The following is a 16758-nucleotide window of genomic DNA, read 5'->3' on the forward strand; positions in this document are numbered from 1 at the left end:
CGTCATGATCAGTAGCCCGCCGGGCAAGGCCACTGGCCCACGCCCCGTCATCGCCATCCCGGCCCCCAGCCCCTTGTCACAGAAACACCCCTCTCCCTCCCCCAACGGGCCCCCATGTTCCCCGCTCCTTCACCTGTCACCATCGGCAACAGCAGCAACCCCACCCCGCCTCCTCCGACCCCACCTCCCCCTCCACCGCTGCCCCCTCTCTCCCTGTCCCTGTCGTCGTCCTGCCAGCAGTCGCCTGTCGTCTCCCACATCGCTCCCCTTGTGTCCTCTCCCTCATCCCAGCCTGCTATTGTCCCTTCTCCTTCCACAGCTCCCCCTGCATCTGCTGACCTCTCTGTAAACCTCTCTGTGCTGGGAGACTCCTGCTCCGTGGCTCCAGAGGCCTCTCAGCCTGCAGACCCTCTGGCCCAGCAGGGTAAGGCCTCACCTCTCTCAGCCTCTCCTCTACCTCCACCTCCGCTCACCCACTAGTGGGGTGCCAGGGAGCAGGGGGCTGCCCTAACCAACTGGGCGCCAATACTGGCTGCAGCTGTGACTAGCATGGCTAATGTGGTTTTGGCTGGGTTCTATGTGGCTGTTGAGAATGGTCTGTAGGTGCTTGTCAATCTATGTTGGTCATGTGTGTCTGTCTGACTCACCTTGGTCAGAATGCTCCTACCATGCATGTCCATGCTGTTGCTTTTATGGTCTTGAGTTGTCTGGTGATCTCTCGTGGGTGTGAATGGGGTCTGGTTGTTGGGCATGGCGTGTATGTTTGTTTGCCTTCTTACAGACAGGGGGTTCTGATCCATCTAGACATCACTCCAGTCTGGAAGGATCATTGTCTCATTGTTTCTCTTTTGCTTGTTTATTTTCTCACCTCAAATGATTATTTTTCAGTCATTTGTCATGACCTTATTTTGCCAAGACTTTTCAACCTCACTTGTCATGTCAGTGTTAATCAAGGATTGTATGCGTATTACGAACAGTAAGGGGCTGACGGGTGGAGAGTTGACTCGTCTGAACAGCTCTTTTATTTCTACTCCCATCCGTGTTCACTTGATTAGGTTTGTTATCGTGATGCTACTGTAAGTTTCAAGGGATGGAGAGGGTCGCTAATGCGGAGATATTAACAGAAGCCTTGGTTATATTTCGATTATGAAATTACTTAATTGGCCAAACTCGGTGGCAATTTTTTAGAGTGTCACAAGTTAACCAGGGTACGATTAGCGGCTGGAATCAATAATATATAAATGATCATTTCTCTCTCTGCTGAATAGAATTATTAGCAGATAAATCACATCTGTGTCCTCAGCATTTGATATGTATCATTCATTTATTATCCAAGCCACCACTGCACTGTCTGTGTATACTGATAGAGCATTCCTCTATTTACCTATTTGCATGTCAAATGAGGACAAGTTATTTATTATTCTCCCCAAACCTGCCCTCACATTGCTCTGATTACCGTACCAACTTTATTAGAAATAACATTTCATTCAATAGTAGTTCTTTTAAATCTTTCTGAAAACCTTTGCAGTTTAAAATGTTCCAATTCACATAATTCTAATACTTGGACTGAACCTTATTGACAGGAGCTCAATATGGACACATTCTATTATGGCTTATTGATCCAATCATCTGTCTGTGTTGAGGAATGATTTCATGATGATGATCACAATGATTTTCTACAAGCTAATTATTAGTTAATACTTCTCTATGTGGATCAGTGGTTTCGGGCTGCTCTTATGAAGATATCGACCTAACTTAGACCGCTCGAGGTCCCGTGTCCAATGCATTTTTCACTGTGCGTCTGTGTTTGTGTGTACATTTTTTGCCTTGTTTGTGTGGGATGTCTCCATGTGCTTCCATCAAATGGATACATTTAGGCCATAACTCACTAATGTGCATGTTGTATGACAAACAACACGTGGATGTAGCATGTTCATACCATGTATAAAGTTGACCAATAAATGGTCAAGCCTGATAATGTTAGTATTGATGGTGAGTATAGAATGGGTACTTTAGGAAGCCTGAGTTAAATGTAAATGTGTGTGAGGAGAACACTAATCAGGAGAGAACTCCTGACTCTGCTCTTTCTGTCCCAAAGTTTGATAATGACCATTTACTCTTCTTCTTCTCTCTCCCCCCCCCCACACACACACCCAAACAGACGCAGCGTTGACTCTTGTGCTACCCACCCCTCCTCCCCCCCCCCCCCTCCCGGTTCCACTGTGACCCCCACGGCCGTTGCCCCACCAGGCCCTCCTCCCCCTCCCCCTTGCCCCCCACACTCACTCCTACCAGCGGCGGGCCTCCTTCCCCACCTGAACCGCCACCTCTCCCCGGTGGCCAGGCCCACCCTCCCCCTCCCCCAGCCCCTCCCCTGCCACCTGGTCTCTTCTCCCCGTCCGAGGACCGCCCCCTGTCCGGGCTGGCTGCTGCCCTCGCTGGAGCAAAGCTGCGTAAAGTGCCAAGGGTGAGAGGATAACACACACAGAAACACAAACATCTCTACCTTTGCACAGACACAAACTGTTTATCACATCCCATATCCTCATCCCAGGATAGGGGGCTTATCCAACACCAGTCACAGTGATCATGTAGCCAAACTGTGCTTCACTCCACCATGTACTGTACTCCACCATACCTGACCTCCAGTTATGTGCCTCTGTAACATGGCCTGCCACTACAACAATATAATGTCCTTCTCTCTGTCCCCTCAGAGTGATAGTGGTGGTGATGCCGCAGCTGCTCTGGCTGTAGCTATGGCTGGGGGTTTGGCTGGCTCTGCAGGGGCCAAACCTGGAGGGAACGGCCCTCTGGGTGGAGCACCTGGAGGAGGGGGGCTGATGGAGGAGATGAGCGCCCTGCTGGCCAGGAGGTGAAATTACATTACATCCCCAACATGAGAGGACAATATTGAGGATGGGGGAGGAAATATCACAATAAATCTGTGAATTCCATGAGTGCAATATCATTGCAGACCATGTAGCTGTCGGGTCAGCCAAAACATTGTTTAAAGTTAGAAGTTAGATTATTTTTGTTTAGGCATACAGTACAACCTGTTATGAGGTTGGGAATATATCTTAATATTCTGTATTGTTTTTCAGGAGAAGAATTGCAGAGAAGGGATCATCCCCTGAGCCAGAGCAGCGAGCTGTGAGTATGACTGCCTGACTGGCTGCCTGACTGGCTGGCTGACGGACTGGCTGACTGACTGGCTGACTGCCTGACTGGCTGCCTGACTGGCTGGCTGACGGACTGGCTGACTGACTGACATGTTAAACACTATTAATGCACACACAGTTAGTCCATGCAACTTATTATGTGACTTATAATTTACCCATCTATATTTCAGTAGCCTGGTGTTTGTTTTCCCTCTCCTGGATGTCTTTGGGGCTTCATATTCTTTCTTTGATGGTCATTAGTGACATCGAAGAAGATCAATGGCTTTCCTTTAGTGGATTATTTACTTAAAAACAGGTCATATATTCACACCTGTTTATCTGAAGCTGCCTGACCTATATCTTCTGACCTTTAAATGCCCTGTGTTTCTCTCCAATAGGATGAGAGCGGAGAGGGCAACACAACTCCCAAAGTGTCAGCCTGTAGTACACCTGGTGAGTATAGTATACAGTACAGGGCTGTAGTGGTCAGAGATATATGATGGACCAGAACAGCAACATGCACCTTCCACATTCAGATCACCAAGATCCTAGTTAGTTTTAGTCAGCAGTTCATGTAGTTGGCCAGATCTATTTGTGTCTGTAGTTTAGCTCATATTTTTCAGTCTGTGGTTTGTTAGTATTTTTTTTTTCCTCCTCAGACATGCCCAGAAAACCTTGGGAGAGGACTAACACTATGAATGGTAGCAAATCCCCGGTCATTGGAAGGTAAATACCAGCATTCCATCCCATAAATGGGTTTAGATTTCAACCGTGTGCGTTCATGTGAAAATGTCTATATTACATAGTCACTGAGTCTAAAGCTATAACCGGGTCAAACACGACTACGTCCAAATATCCACTCCCTATCTGAATCACTGAGTCTAAAGCTATAACCGGGTCAAACACGACTACGTCCAAATATCCACTCCCTATCTGAATCACTGAGTCTAAAGCTATAACCGGGTCAAACATGACTACGACCAAATATCCACTCCCTATCTGAATCACTGAGTCTAAAGCTATAACCGGGTCAAACACGACTACGTCCAAATATCCACTCCCTATCTGAATCACTGAGTCTAAAGCTATAACCGGGTCAAACACGACTACGTCCAAATATCCACTCCCTATCTGAATCACTGAGTCTAAAGCTATAACCGGGTCAAACACGACTACGTCCAAATATCCACTCCCTATCTGAATCACTGAGTCTAAAGCTATAACCGGGTCAAACACGACTACGTCCAAATATCCACTCCCTATCTGAATCAATGAGTCTAAAGCTATAACCGGGTCAAACACGACTACGTCCAAATATCCACTCCCTATCTGAATCACTGAGTCTAAAGCTATAACCGGGTCAAACACGACTACGTCCAAATATCCACTCCCTATCTGAATCACTGAGTCTAAAGCTATAACCGGGTCAAACACGACTACGTCCAAATATCCACTCCCTATCTGAATCACTGAGTCTAAAGCTATAACCGGGTCAAACACGACTACGTCCAAATATCCACTCCCTATCTGAATCACTGAGTCTAAAGCTATAACCGGGTCAAACACGACTACGTCCAAATATCCACTCCCTATCTGAATCACTGAGTCTAAAGCTATAACCGGGTCAAACACGACTACGTCCAAATATCCACTCCCTATCTGAATCACTGAGTCTAAAGCTATAACCGGGTCAAACACGACTACGTCCAAATATCCACTCCCTATCTGAATCACTGAGTCTAAAGCTATAACCGGGTCAAACACGACTACGTCCAAATATCCACTCCCTATCTGAATCACTGAGTCTAAAGCTATAACCGGGTCAAACACGACTACGTCCAAATATCCACTCCCTATCTGAATCACTGAGTCTAAAGCTATAACCGGGTCAAACACGACTACGTCCAAATATCCACTCCCTATCTGAATCACTGAGTCTAAAGCTATAACCGGGTCAAACACGACTACGTCCAAATATCCACTCCCTATCTGAATCACTGAGTCTAAAGCTATAACCGGGTCAAACACGACTACGTCCAAATATCCACTCCCTATCTGAATCACTGAGTCTAATGCTATAACCGGGTCAAACACGACTACGTCCAAATATCCACTCCCTATCTGAATCACTGAGTCTAAAGCTATAACCGGGTCAAACACGACTACGTCCAAATATCCACTCCCTATCTGAATCACTGAGTCTAAAGCTATAACCGGGTCAAACACGACTACGTCCAAATATCCACTCCCTATCTGAATCACTGAGTGCCTCGGCATTGCCGCTCATCATCACGGGACTAAAGAAAGAGCACAGAGCTTAGCATGTCACACTGCTGGGGTCCGACCCCTGGGCTTGCTGGTTTATGACTGGTTAATAACACGACTAAAACATGCTTGCCGCTAGGCTACCGCTAGCTAGGCTGTCCGTAGCAGTGAGTGTTCCTGGGATGTGTCAATCAAAGCCTACAATTCCAGGTTTAATTGCAGGGATTTAAATGAGGGTTTGTCGACGAGAAAGTGTTCTGGAAATACACTTCTAGTATGTGCAAAACAGAATGCTGCCCTCCCCACAAGTCCTTTTTTGTTTTCATCCTCTGAGAATGTATGATATTTTTTAGATTAACTTCCTTATAAAGAGGCCGGTGTAGCATTTTAGCATATTAGCAGGAAAAGACAATTACCGGATCCTTAGAAAATTCCAAAGCTTTATCAATGTAAAGTTAACTGAAAACAAATCAATGTATCATCAGTAGCTGTTGTTTTTCCAGATTCCCTGGTAGCTATACTCAGTCTGCTGTGTGGAGCCTGTATGTTTGGTGTGGGTTTGATTAGGGAGGGGACCTAGGGTTACAGGACAGCCCTTTTAAAAGCTAGTCTCTCTCTCACAGACGTGTGTCACCGTGGAGATGGGTTCTGATATGGTAAACAGGTATACAGGCCTGTAGTGACACATCTCCTTTTTACTCCTTTTGTATAATTTGCTGTGCTTGAATGAACACTTGCTAATGAACACTAGGTATAAAAATGGTTTATTGTTTATACATGAAGAACCAATCTAAGTATCTACGAATTCATGTAAACTCTTCCAATTGCTTTGCTTTAGTATACACACATACTCAACACTGACTCTGTGGCTGTGTGCTACTGTATAGTGAGCAAGATAGAGGAGACCCCTCCCAGTGCTGTGAATATTCACATCTGTGCCAACTGTCTCAGAAGAACCCCATAGATAAGGCCACACAGACCTGCATTCGCAGATGTGTGTAAATAATTCCTCCCCCATAAACTGGTATTAATATCTGACCTATAGAGGAGTCCAGAGGACCAGAGACCACTACAGCAGACACACACACACACACACACACACACACACACACACACACACACACACACACACACACACACACACACACACACACACACACACACACACACACACACACACACACACACACACACACACACACACACACACACACTACAGAAAGACAGCTGTTGGGAAACGTAACAAGCTAACATTCTTGTAACCTAACGTTACACCTTTCCTACTCTCTTGGCTTCCACTTTCTCCCTGGCAAGCTGTTGGCTGTTCACGGAATTCATTTCCTCACCGGTTTCACACTCAGAAAGTGTCATTTTCTTTAATCATTTCCTGCAGTTGTAGCCCATGGTGATTTTCTTGTTGGCAATGGTTTCCTGTCACAGCTGATCCAGTAGCGGAGATGCGTGGCTGTGTGTGGCTGCTGCACTGTTTGTGCATGCTCTAACTATAGCTGCCTTTTTCTGAACTCTGACACACAACGTCAACCTGATTGTGTTTGAATTGGGCTGAACTACCCAATGTTAGCTGTGTGAACTCATACGGCTGGTGTGTGTGTAACATGGTTGCTTTGGTCTGGCTTTACCTCAGGCATTAAGCTATTCTACTAGAGATTCCAGTCATAGGACAGTTTTCCAGTTCATTTACTGGTTCACTTTGCCTAAATCGACACTGAACAAAAATATAAACACAATGTAAAGTGTTGTTCCCATGTTTCATGAGCTGAAATAAAAGATCCCAGAAATGTTCCATATGCACAAAAAGCGTATTTCTCTCAAATTTTGCACACACATTTTTTGCATCCCTGTTAGGGAGGATTTTATCCTTTGTAAAATGCCACTCTAAAATGTGAAGTTTTATCACACAACACAATGTCACATACAGTCGAAGTCAGAAGTTTACAGACACTTAGGTTGGAGTCATTAAAACTCATTTTTCAACCACTCCACAAATGTCTTGTTAACAAACTGTAGTTTTGGCAAGTCGGTTAGGACATCTACTTTGTGCATGACACAATTAATTTTCCCAACAATTGTTGACAGATTGACAGATTATTATCACAATTCCAGTGGGTCAGAAGTTTACATACACAAAGTTGACTGTGCTTTTAAACAGCTTGGAAAATTCCAGAAAATTATGTCATGGCTTTAGAAGCTTCTGATAGGCTAATTGACATCCTTTGAGTCAATTGGAGGTGTACCTGTGGATGTATTTCAAGGCCTAGCTTCAATCTCAGTGCCTCTTTGCTTGACATCATGGGAAAATCAAAAGAAATCAGCCAAGACCTCAGAAGAAAATGGTAGACCTCCACAAGTCTGGTTCATCCCTGGGAGCAATTTCCAAACGCCTGAAGGTACCACGTCCATCTGTACAGACAATAGTACGCAAGTATAAACACCATGGGACCTTACAGCCGTCATACTGCTCAGGAAGGAGACGCGTTCTGTCCCATAGAGATGAACTTACTTTGGTGCGAAAAGTGCAAATCAATCCCAGAACAACAGCAAAGGACCTTGTGAAGATGCTGGAGGAAACAGGTACAAAAGTATCTATATCCACAGTAAAACGAGTCCTATATCGACATAACCTGAAAAGCCACTCAGCATGGAAGAAGCCACTGCTCCAAACCCGCCATTAAAAAAGCAAGACTACGGTTTGCAACTGCACATGGGGACAAAGATTGTACTTTTTGGAGAAATGTCCTCTGGTCTGATGAAACAAAAATAGAACTGTTTGGCCATAATGATCATCGTTTTGTTTTGAAGGAAAAAGGGGGAGGCTTGCAAGCCCGAAGAACACCACCTCAACCGTGAAGCACGGGGGTGGCAGCATCATGTTGTGGGGGTGCTTTGCTGCAGGAGGGACTGGTGCACTTCACAAAATAGATGGCATCACAAGGAAGCAAAATTATGTGGATATATTGAAGCAACATCTCAAGACATCAGTCAGGAAGTTGAAGCTTGGTCGCAAATGGGTCTTCCAAATGGACAATGACCCCAAGCATACATCCAAAGTTGTGGCAAAATGGCTTACGGACAACAAAGTCAAGGTATTGGAGTGGCCATCACAAGGCCCTGACCTCAATCCTATAGAACATTTGTGGGCAGAACTGAAAAAGTGTGTGCGAGCAAGGAGGCCTACAAACCTGACTCAGTTACACCAGCTCTGTCAGGAGGAATGAGCCACAATTCACCCAACTTATTGTGGGAAGCTTGTGACCTGAAACATTTGACCCAAGTTAAACAATTTAAAGGCAATGCTACCAAATACTAATTTAGTGTATGTAAACTTCTGACCCATTGGGAATGTGATGAAAGAAATAAAAGCTGAAATAAATCATTCACCCTACTATTATTCTGACATTTCACATTCTTAAAATAAAGTGGTGATCCTAACTGACCTAAGACAGGGGATTGTTACTAGGATTAAACGTCAGGAATGGTGAAAAACTGAGTTTAAATGTATTTGGCTAAGGTGTATGTAAACTTCCGACTTCAACTGTATCTTTCAAGTTTTGAGAATTTTACAATACGTCCAGCCGGCCTCACAACCGCAGACCACGTGTATGGCGTTGTGTGGGCGAGCGGTTTGCTGATGTCAACGTTGTGAACAGAGAGCCCCATGGTGATAGGGTTATGGTATGGGCAAGCATAAGCTACGTATAATGAACACAATTGCATTTCATTAGCTGCAATTTGAATGCACAGAGATACTGTGACGAGATCCTGAGGCCCATTGTTGTGCCATTCATCCACCGCCATCACCTCATGTTTCAGCATGATAATGCACGGCCCCATGTCACAAGGATCTGTATACAATTCCTAGATGCTGAAAATGTCCCAGTTCTTTCATGACCTGCATACTCACCAGACATGTCACCCGTTGTGCATGTTTGGGATGCTCTGGATCGATGTGTACGACAGCGTGTTCCACCTCCTGCCAATATCCAGCAACTGCACACAGCCAGGAGTGGGACAACATTCCACAGGCCACAATCAACAGCATGATTAAATCTATACGAAGGAGTTGTCACACTGCGTGAGGCAAATGCTGGTCACAGCAGATACTGACTAGTTTTCTGATCCACACCCCTAAAATTATTTTAAGGTATCTGTGACCAACATATGTGTATCTATATTCCTAGTCATGTGAAATCCATAGATTAGGGCCTAATGAATCAATTTCAATTGACTGATTTCCTTATATGAACTGTAACTCAGTAAAATCTTTGAAATTGTTGTTTGTTGCGTTTACAGTGCATTAGGAAAATATTCAGACCCCTTGACTTTTTCCACATTTTTTTTACATTACAGCCTTATTCTAAAATTGATTACATTTGGGGGGTTTTCTTCATCAATCTACACACAATACTCCATAATGTATAAATAAAAAAATTAAATAGCACATTTCCATAAGTATTCAGACCCATTACTCAGTACTTTGTCGAAGCACCTTTGGCAGAAAACACAGCCTACAAGCTCGGCACACCTGTATTTGAGGGAGTTTCTCCCATTCTTCTCTGCAGATCCTCTCAAGCTCTGTCAGGTTGAATGAGGAGAGTCGCTGCACGGCTATTTTGAGGTCTCTCCAGAGATGTTTGATCGGTTTCACTCATGGATATTCAGAGACTTCTCCCGAAGCCACTCCTGCATTGTCTTGGCTGTGTGCTTAGGGTCGTTGTCCTGTTGGAAGGTGAACCTACGGCCCAGTCTGAGGTCATGAGCGCTCTGGAGCAGGTTTTCATCAAGGATCTGTCTGCTCTGTTCGTCTTTCCCTTGATCCTGACTAGTCTCCCAATCCCTTCCACTGAAAAACATCAACCACAGCATGATGCTGCCACCACCGTGCTTCACCGTAGGGATGGTGCCAGGTTTCCTCTAGACGTGACGATTGTCATTCAGGCCAAAGAGTTCAATCTCGGTTTCATTTGACCAGATAATCTTTTGTACAGTATAGATTCAGTTTGCTCAGAGCATAATGATACACAAACTAACAAATCAAGTTCATGAAAGGACCTTATACTGAATGTGGGCAGCCAAAGGGTTAGGTACCCTGTCAAATACGCTCAGCTGTTTTCAACTAGTGTAGTTATCAATTTTGACACATGGATATGAACATCATTATTGTACGTTATTCTCTACCTTGCCAGATTTGTAGATCAATTTCCCAATACTGAATTTTAAAGAATGAATGTTGGGGTATGATGACACTTTTCTCTGTGTGTTAAATTCTTTAACTTACTATGTTTCTTGCTGTGTTTTGAAATCAAACTGTCAATTTGAATAAATTTGCACTTTCTTTCAAGTTGTTTACGTTTGTAGTTGCAAAAAATGCTTATGTAACTGTTTTTTAAAAAGTGATTGAAGTGTGATGAGTGAATGCAGAATGCAGAGGGGAATAACCCAGCCACAGTAGATACTTTTCTGTCTGGTTTTCCTCCAAGAGTGACTTCTGGACTCCCCCTCGACTACAGCCCCAATTTAGGTATACTACTGTAACTTTTTCTGTTTATCTCGTCTACAGACCGAAGTCCACAACCACACCGACTGGATCCCTAAGTGCCAACGGGGTGCCAACAGAAGGTCTCGACTACGACAGATTGAAACAGGTATTCAGAGGACAGACTTGCTGTTTGCTGGCAGAACAGTGGAGCTGTAATATTTTACACAGCATACTACAGGGCCCTGAGAGGGTGTGCCCAATGACTGTGTCCCATGCTGGGGCAATCCCTCCCTCCTCCCCTATGAATGAGCCTGTTAGATAAGTGCAGATTCTCCTTATACCCTCCCTATCTGTGCCCACAGCAGCAGCCTCAGTCAGAGACAGAGGAGTAACACAGAGTGGTAACACTATGGGCTTACTAACACTCATTCAGCTCTCTGGGACAGTATCTCTCACTGATGCTAATGCCACTGTTCCGTCCCTCTGCTTTGGTGCAAGTTTCAATCCATTTCACAAGTCCAAAGTGCCTGTTTGAAACAAATGCTTTGTTTTTCCACTGTCTCTAATTGTCTTTGCAACCTTATTTTCAGGACATTCTGGACGAGATGAGGAAGGAGTTGTCGAAGCTGAAAGAGGAACTTATTGATGGTAACTGATTCCTTGAGCAACCTGATGCACATACAGAGGGCGCTTTATATTTGTCCTGTTCCACTGCATGTACAAGTGGGTAACCTGTACGAGTGTGAGGTGTGAATTGGAAACGTGCTTTCTGCATGTCCCAACCCCCCATATGACGCCCTCGGAGAGTGGGGTCACGGCCAGGGCTTCTGCCGCGTAATAGGTGACAGGGCGTGAAATAAGTTCCTCAAAGCACAGGAAGATCTTGCGTTCAGTTGAGGCCTACTGTACCTTTGTCATCAGAGAATTAGCATTGCACCATTCACGCCACTGCATATCACACCAAAGACAACACAAAATACCATATAACTGACATGTTGTTTGTCTGTCCACAGCCATCAGGGAGGAGCTGGGAAAGTCGAACACGGCATAGAAGGATCTCACCTGCCTGTGCATTACATCCATTACCGGACATCTGCGACAGGTCAACTTCAGATAGGACAATCTTATAAAGAACCGAAAAAGGAAAACAAAAAAAGTCTAAAAGGGTAGCGACGATAACAATAATAACCGTATTAATACAGAAGACAGTGTTTTGTCGGCAGAACAGCGTCACACACAGCTGGGGACGAGGGAGAGCGGGAGGCCGAGGGAGAGCGGGAGGCGTGTAGCATGGGAAGCACTGCTGGCATCCATCTTGTGAAGCCTGGCCGTTCCTGCCATTTTCCCGCAGCCTCACCTGGAGGACAGGACACAGTCTTAAAAGAGGAGTGACTGTCATTATGCAAAGATTTCTCCCTTTGTCGATAACACAAGAAAACAAGGAAAATCAACAAATAAAAAACTAACTAATATTGAACTGTATACTGTACTAACCATTGAAGTGTGAGAAATCAAACAGACAGCATTTACACTAAGAATTGGAACAGTTAGCGTGCAATTGTGATTTCATAGTGAAAAGACACATTTAGTGGGTGAGTGTGAAGTTTGGAGGCAGGAGGATAAGGGAAGTAGGACTCAGTTCCCCATAGGGCCATAGGAGGGAGCCTCTGGGTGTGAATGAAGGACTGACTGATGGACTTGGTATAGTCTACTGCTGCAGGACTCTGTAAAGCTAGTCTTCCTCAAATACTATTTTAACCTGAATATGTACAAATGAAGAAAAAACGATATCTAGAAGTCTTTCAATCATGTCTGTTTTAATGTAAACTATGGCCATATCAAGTAGCTTAATCAACTCTTTACATGATGGTCTGTCTCTTGGTCTGTTTGGCTTAGTATCCGAATATCATGATCTTCTTTTTTCTATAACGAGCTACTGTTCTGCATTTCTGTGTGTTGCAGGCTGATGAGACAGTCACAAAGGGTATGCCTTTCGAAATGTAGCTCTTTACCAAACAACCTCTGTCAATTAGTGATGGTTAATAATGCTAAAATCACCATGACCAGATCTGGAGATGGAGCTATTTGAAATCTCTGTACTGTTATTATGAGCTGAACTTTTTTCTCTCTCTCCCTCGCAATTTCTGGATGATTTTTGGTGCATGTAAGGTTTTGTACGGTGAGGGTCGTGAGGCTGCCACGAAATTGAACTATTGTCCATTGGTTTATAAGCAATATGTGTAGCATCTGGGTTGAATTTCCCCCACATTATTCCTTTTAAATGTTTGTGTTCTTTTAACTCCATTCTGAACACCTGTTAAGGATGTGACTGTGTGACAGTATCTCCTCCTTTCCACTATATCCACCTCCTCCATAGATTCTAACTGTGTGAAACAGATGGGTTGAGAAGAGATGGTTTATGTACTGAATTTACTGAGGAATGCCATTATTTTTTCAATTCATGGTATTTTGTTTTTGGGATTCAAGGCTACTGTATCTTTTAATTGATATTGCAGCTAAATTCTATATTCTATATTTCTTTTGCTGCATTTGAAAGAACTAGTAATGAAGAAGGGCGTGAGGGACACCCCAGAAATAGGTTTGTCTGCATGATGTATCCATGGACATGCTTGTGCCATTAAGTTTAGTGTTTCACTTGTGCTTAATGATGATTTATTTTTATTTTTTGAATGCCTTTATTTCCTCCCCTATAATTTGAAGTTCTGATAATGGCCCACCTTGTTTGACTCATTTGGTCATAGGACTGGCAACAACTTTTTATTGAAGAAAAAAAAGTACAGTACAGTGCCGAGTTCGCGTTCCTAATAATCTCGATGTACAATCAACTGAGAGAAACCAAGTCAACCTGAGACTGGTGTGAAAGAAAGAACTGTCTTCATTGTAAAACTATATTGCTTCTATTCTCTTGATTTGCTGGTAAGGGCATCGACTTTGATCAGGGTTATGTCATGGCAACAGCTGAGGTGTGGTGGTAGCATTATTCAAAACACTCCCCTTGTGTGTATTTTGCTCAAACACAACTCATTTAATTCTCTCTGGATCAAAGCATAGGAAGGTTTGCACACGAGTGTTTACAGCATCGATTGCACTTTATAAACCCATCGAAATTCATGATACTATGATGAACCTGCTTACAAGATGCAGCCATCGCCAAGAATGTGACTATCGCACCGAAGGTTTCAGCTACAATCTCCTCCTACACACGTCACGCTCTACTGAGTCGCCTTTTGTTTCATCATTGTCAAGAGAAGGATACATATCTATATATCGATTTCTTTGGATTGAGTAGTGAAACGTTCTGATCAAGGATCATTCGTATCTACGGATAATTCTGTTTGTAATCTTCATGGTTTGTGCCTTGTTCTGAATTTGCATTTAATATGTAAAAGATTTAAAGACCAGTAATAATACTAGGAACTGTCAAAATCTTCTTTTTTTTTTTGCATCCTGGTATAGTTATTTTAAAGGGAGAATAATATCCGTTTCAAAGTACAGACATGGTGTATTTTCCTCATGCCATTTGTATGTTGCAGAGGGGTTTAGGTTCTTGGCGCTTGGAAATCTGAAAATAAATATATCCTCTAAATGGAAAACATTTGATATCAAATTGTTGATTTTTGTCCCCAAACTCAGATTTTGCCATCTACTGAGGGAATTGAAACTGGTGGACATAATAATAAACATGCGGGAGAAATTAAACTGAATGTCTCTGAAATTAATTTATCAGCTTCCTTTATTTTTTTATTTTATTCAAATTGTACCATACCATTCTCATGTTAATTACAATTTTCTTACATGCTAACATTGTTTTGTTTGAGCGAGTAAAATAAAAAATTGCAATACATGATCAAAAAGTACATTTGAATTGTGTGGTGTTAAATTAACATGGTTTCAATAACTAATTCCTACAACTTTTTAATCGGGATAATTCTCTCCTGTGGGACAGAATATGATGCACAGGATCTCTGAGACTGATCTAAAGACTTGTGTTGCATCAGCAGTTTCTCTGAGTTCTTCCCGGCCTTTGAAAATAACCTGTTTAGATCTGCACCAAAGAGAATGTGTGAGAGATCATACCTGCTTTATATGCAGGGCATTCATCAAATATTCAAAAGCTTGATAACGATGATTCAGCAGAAATACTGAAATTGAGCTTCGGTGAGCACCTTGGACTCTTCTTGTCACATGGTTATTATCAGCCTTGTTTTACTCTTCGTTTCAGTGTTGAATACTTTGCAGATGTTGAGTATAAAGAGGTCATTACTGTATAGGGATTGTCATGAGACTGAACCAGTGTTACAATTCAGTCTGACGTGTTAGTCACTCCCTTGCCACTTGTTCCTTGAGTAGGTGTTGGGAATTTTCAGCAGGCCTACTCCAGGCCTACTCCAGGCCTACTCCAGGCCTACTCCAATCACATCGGCCTTTACATCCCTTACATCACTATTTCACACCCCATTAACAGAGCCCATCACAATTGCTAAGCGCAACCAGTCATCGGCATCTGGTCTTGCTGCTGCTTTTCACATGGGTGACAAGATCTCACAGTGGGAGTCTACTACTGTGTGCAGTTGTTTTCAACATAATGAACAGTATAAAGACACTTCCTGGAGGAGGGCTGAGAAGTCTCATTTGAGGTTTTGGTGTTGCAGCCGGAGTAGAGCGAATGCTCTGCAAGGGCGGAAACTGCTATAAAACAGGAAAACCCTAAGCGGCTGCTTGGCTTCATGAAGTCAGAGGGAGAGAGGGGACTGAGAACGCTGTAATTGGGCAGTATAGATGATTTTATCTTTTTTCTAAATCTTTACGTAGTCATGAACTGTGAATGATTTGACACCTCTGCTCAGTTGTTTTCACTCTCCATGCAATCATTGCTTTTGATGCACAATATAATGTTTCATGCAGTGGTGGGGAAAGTCCCCAATTGTCATACTTGAGTAAAAGTAAAGATACCTTAATAGAAAATGACTCAAGTAAAAGTGAAAGTCACCCAGTAAAATACTACATGAGTAAAAGTAAAAAAATATTTGGTTTTAAATATACTTAAGTATCAAAAGTAGAGGGCCTCCCGAGTGACACAGTGGTCTAAGGCACTGCATTGCAGTGTTAGAGGTGTCATTAAAGTCCCAGGCTGTGTCACAACCGGGTGTGATCAGGTGTCCCATAGGGCGGTGCACAATTGGCCCAGCGTCGTCCGGGTTAGGGGTTGTTTGGCTGGGGGGCTTTTCTCGGCTCTTCGCGCTCTAGTGACTCCTTGTAGCAGCCCGGGTGCTTGCAGGCTGACCTCGGTCATCAGTTGAACAGCGTTTCTTCCAACACATTGATGTGGTTGGCATCCGGGTTGAGCAGGCGGGTGTTAAGAAGCGCGGCTTGGCGGGTCATGTTTTGGAGGACGCATGACTCGTCCTTCACCTCCCGAGCTGGTTGGGGAGTTGGAGCGATGAGACAAGATCGAAAAGGAGCTAAAAATATATATCAAAAGTAAATGTAATTGCTGAAATACACTTAAGTATCAAAAGTAAAAATCTTTTCAAATGACTTTTATGTAGTTAACCAGATGGTGCCATTTTCTTGTTTTTTAAATTGACAGAAAGTCAAGGGCACTCTACAACACTCAGACATCATTTACAAACAAAGCATGTATGTTTAGTGAATCCACCAGATCAGAGGCAGTAGGGATGGCCAGGGATGTTCTTTTGATAAGCAAGTGAACTGGACCCTTTTCCTGTCCTGCTATTCATTCAAAATGTAACATGTTCTTTTGGCTGTCAGGGAAAATGTATGGAGTAAATTATTTTATTTAGGAATGTAGTGAAG

At 43.4% G+C, this 16758-nt stretch overlaps 1 protein-coding gene across 1 annotated transcript in view; it reads left to right on the forward strand.

Moving 5' to 3' along the window:
* LOC123995137 (protein enabled homolog) overlaps positions 1-13334 on the forward strand; it is a 93527-nt gene extending 80193 nt beyond the window's left edge. The window contains 12 exon segments of the mRNA XM_046298512.1: positions 3-148; positions 151-424; positions 2162-2212; positions 2215-2268; positions 2271-2467; positions 2715-2872; positions 3102-3150; positions 3557-3611; positions 3818-3884; positions 11002-11086; positions 11511-11568; positions 11934-13334. Coding sequence (XP_046154468.1) covers positions 3-148; positions 151-424; positions 2162-2212; positions 2215-2268; positions 2271-2467; positions 2715-2872; positions 3102-3150; positions 3557-3611; positions 3818-3884; positions 11002-11086; positions 11511-11568; positions 11934-11971 — 1232 coding nt within the window. The 3' untranslated portion in view covers positions 11972-13334.
* Positions 13335-16758: the final 3424 nt, after the last annotated feature.

The sequence above is a fragment of the Oncorhynchus gorbuscha genome, linkage group LG14 (genome assembly GCF_021184085.1).
Source record: "Oncorhynchus gorbuscha isolate QuinsamMale2020 ecotype Even-year linkage group LG14, OgorEven_v1.0, whole genome shotgun sequence".
Lineage (NCBI taxonomy): Eukaryota > Metazoa > Chordata > Actinopteri > Salmoniformes > Salmonidae > Oncorhynchus > Oncorhynchus gorbuscha.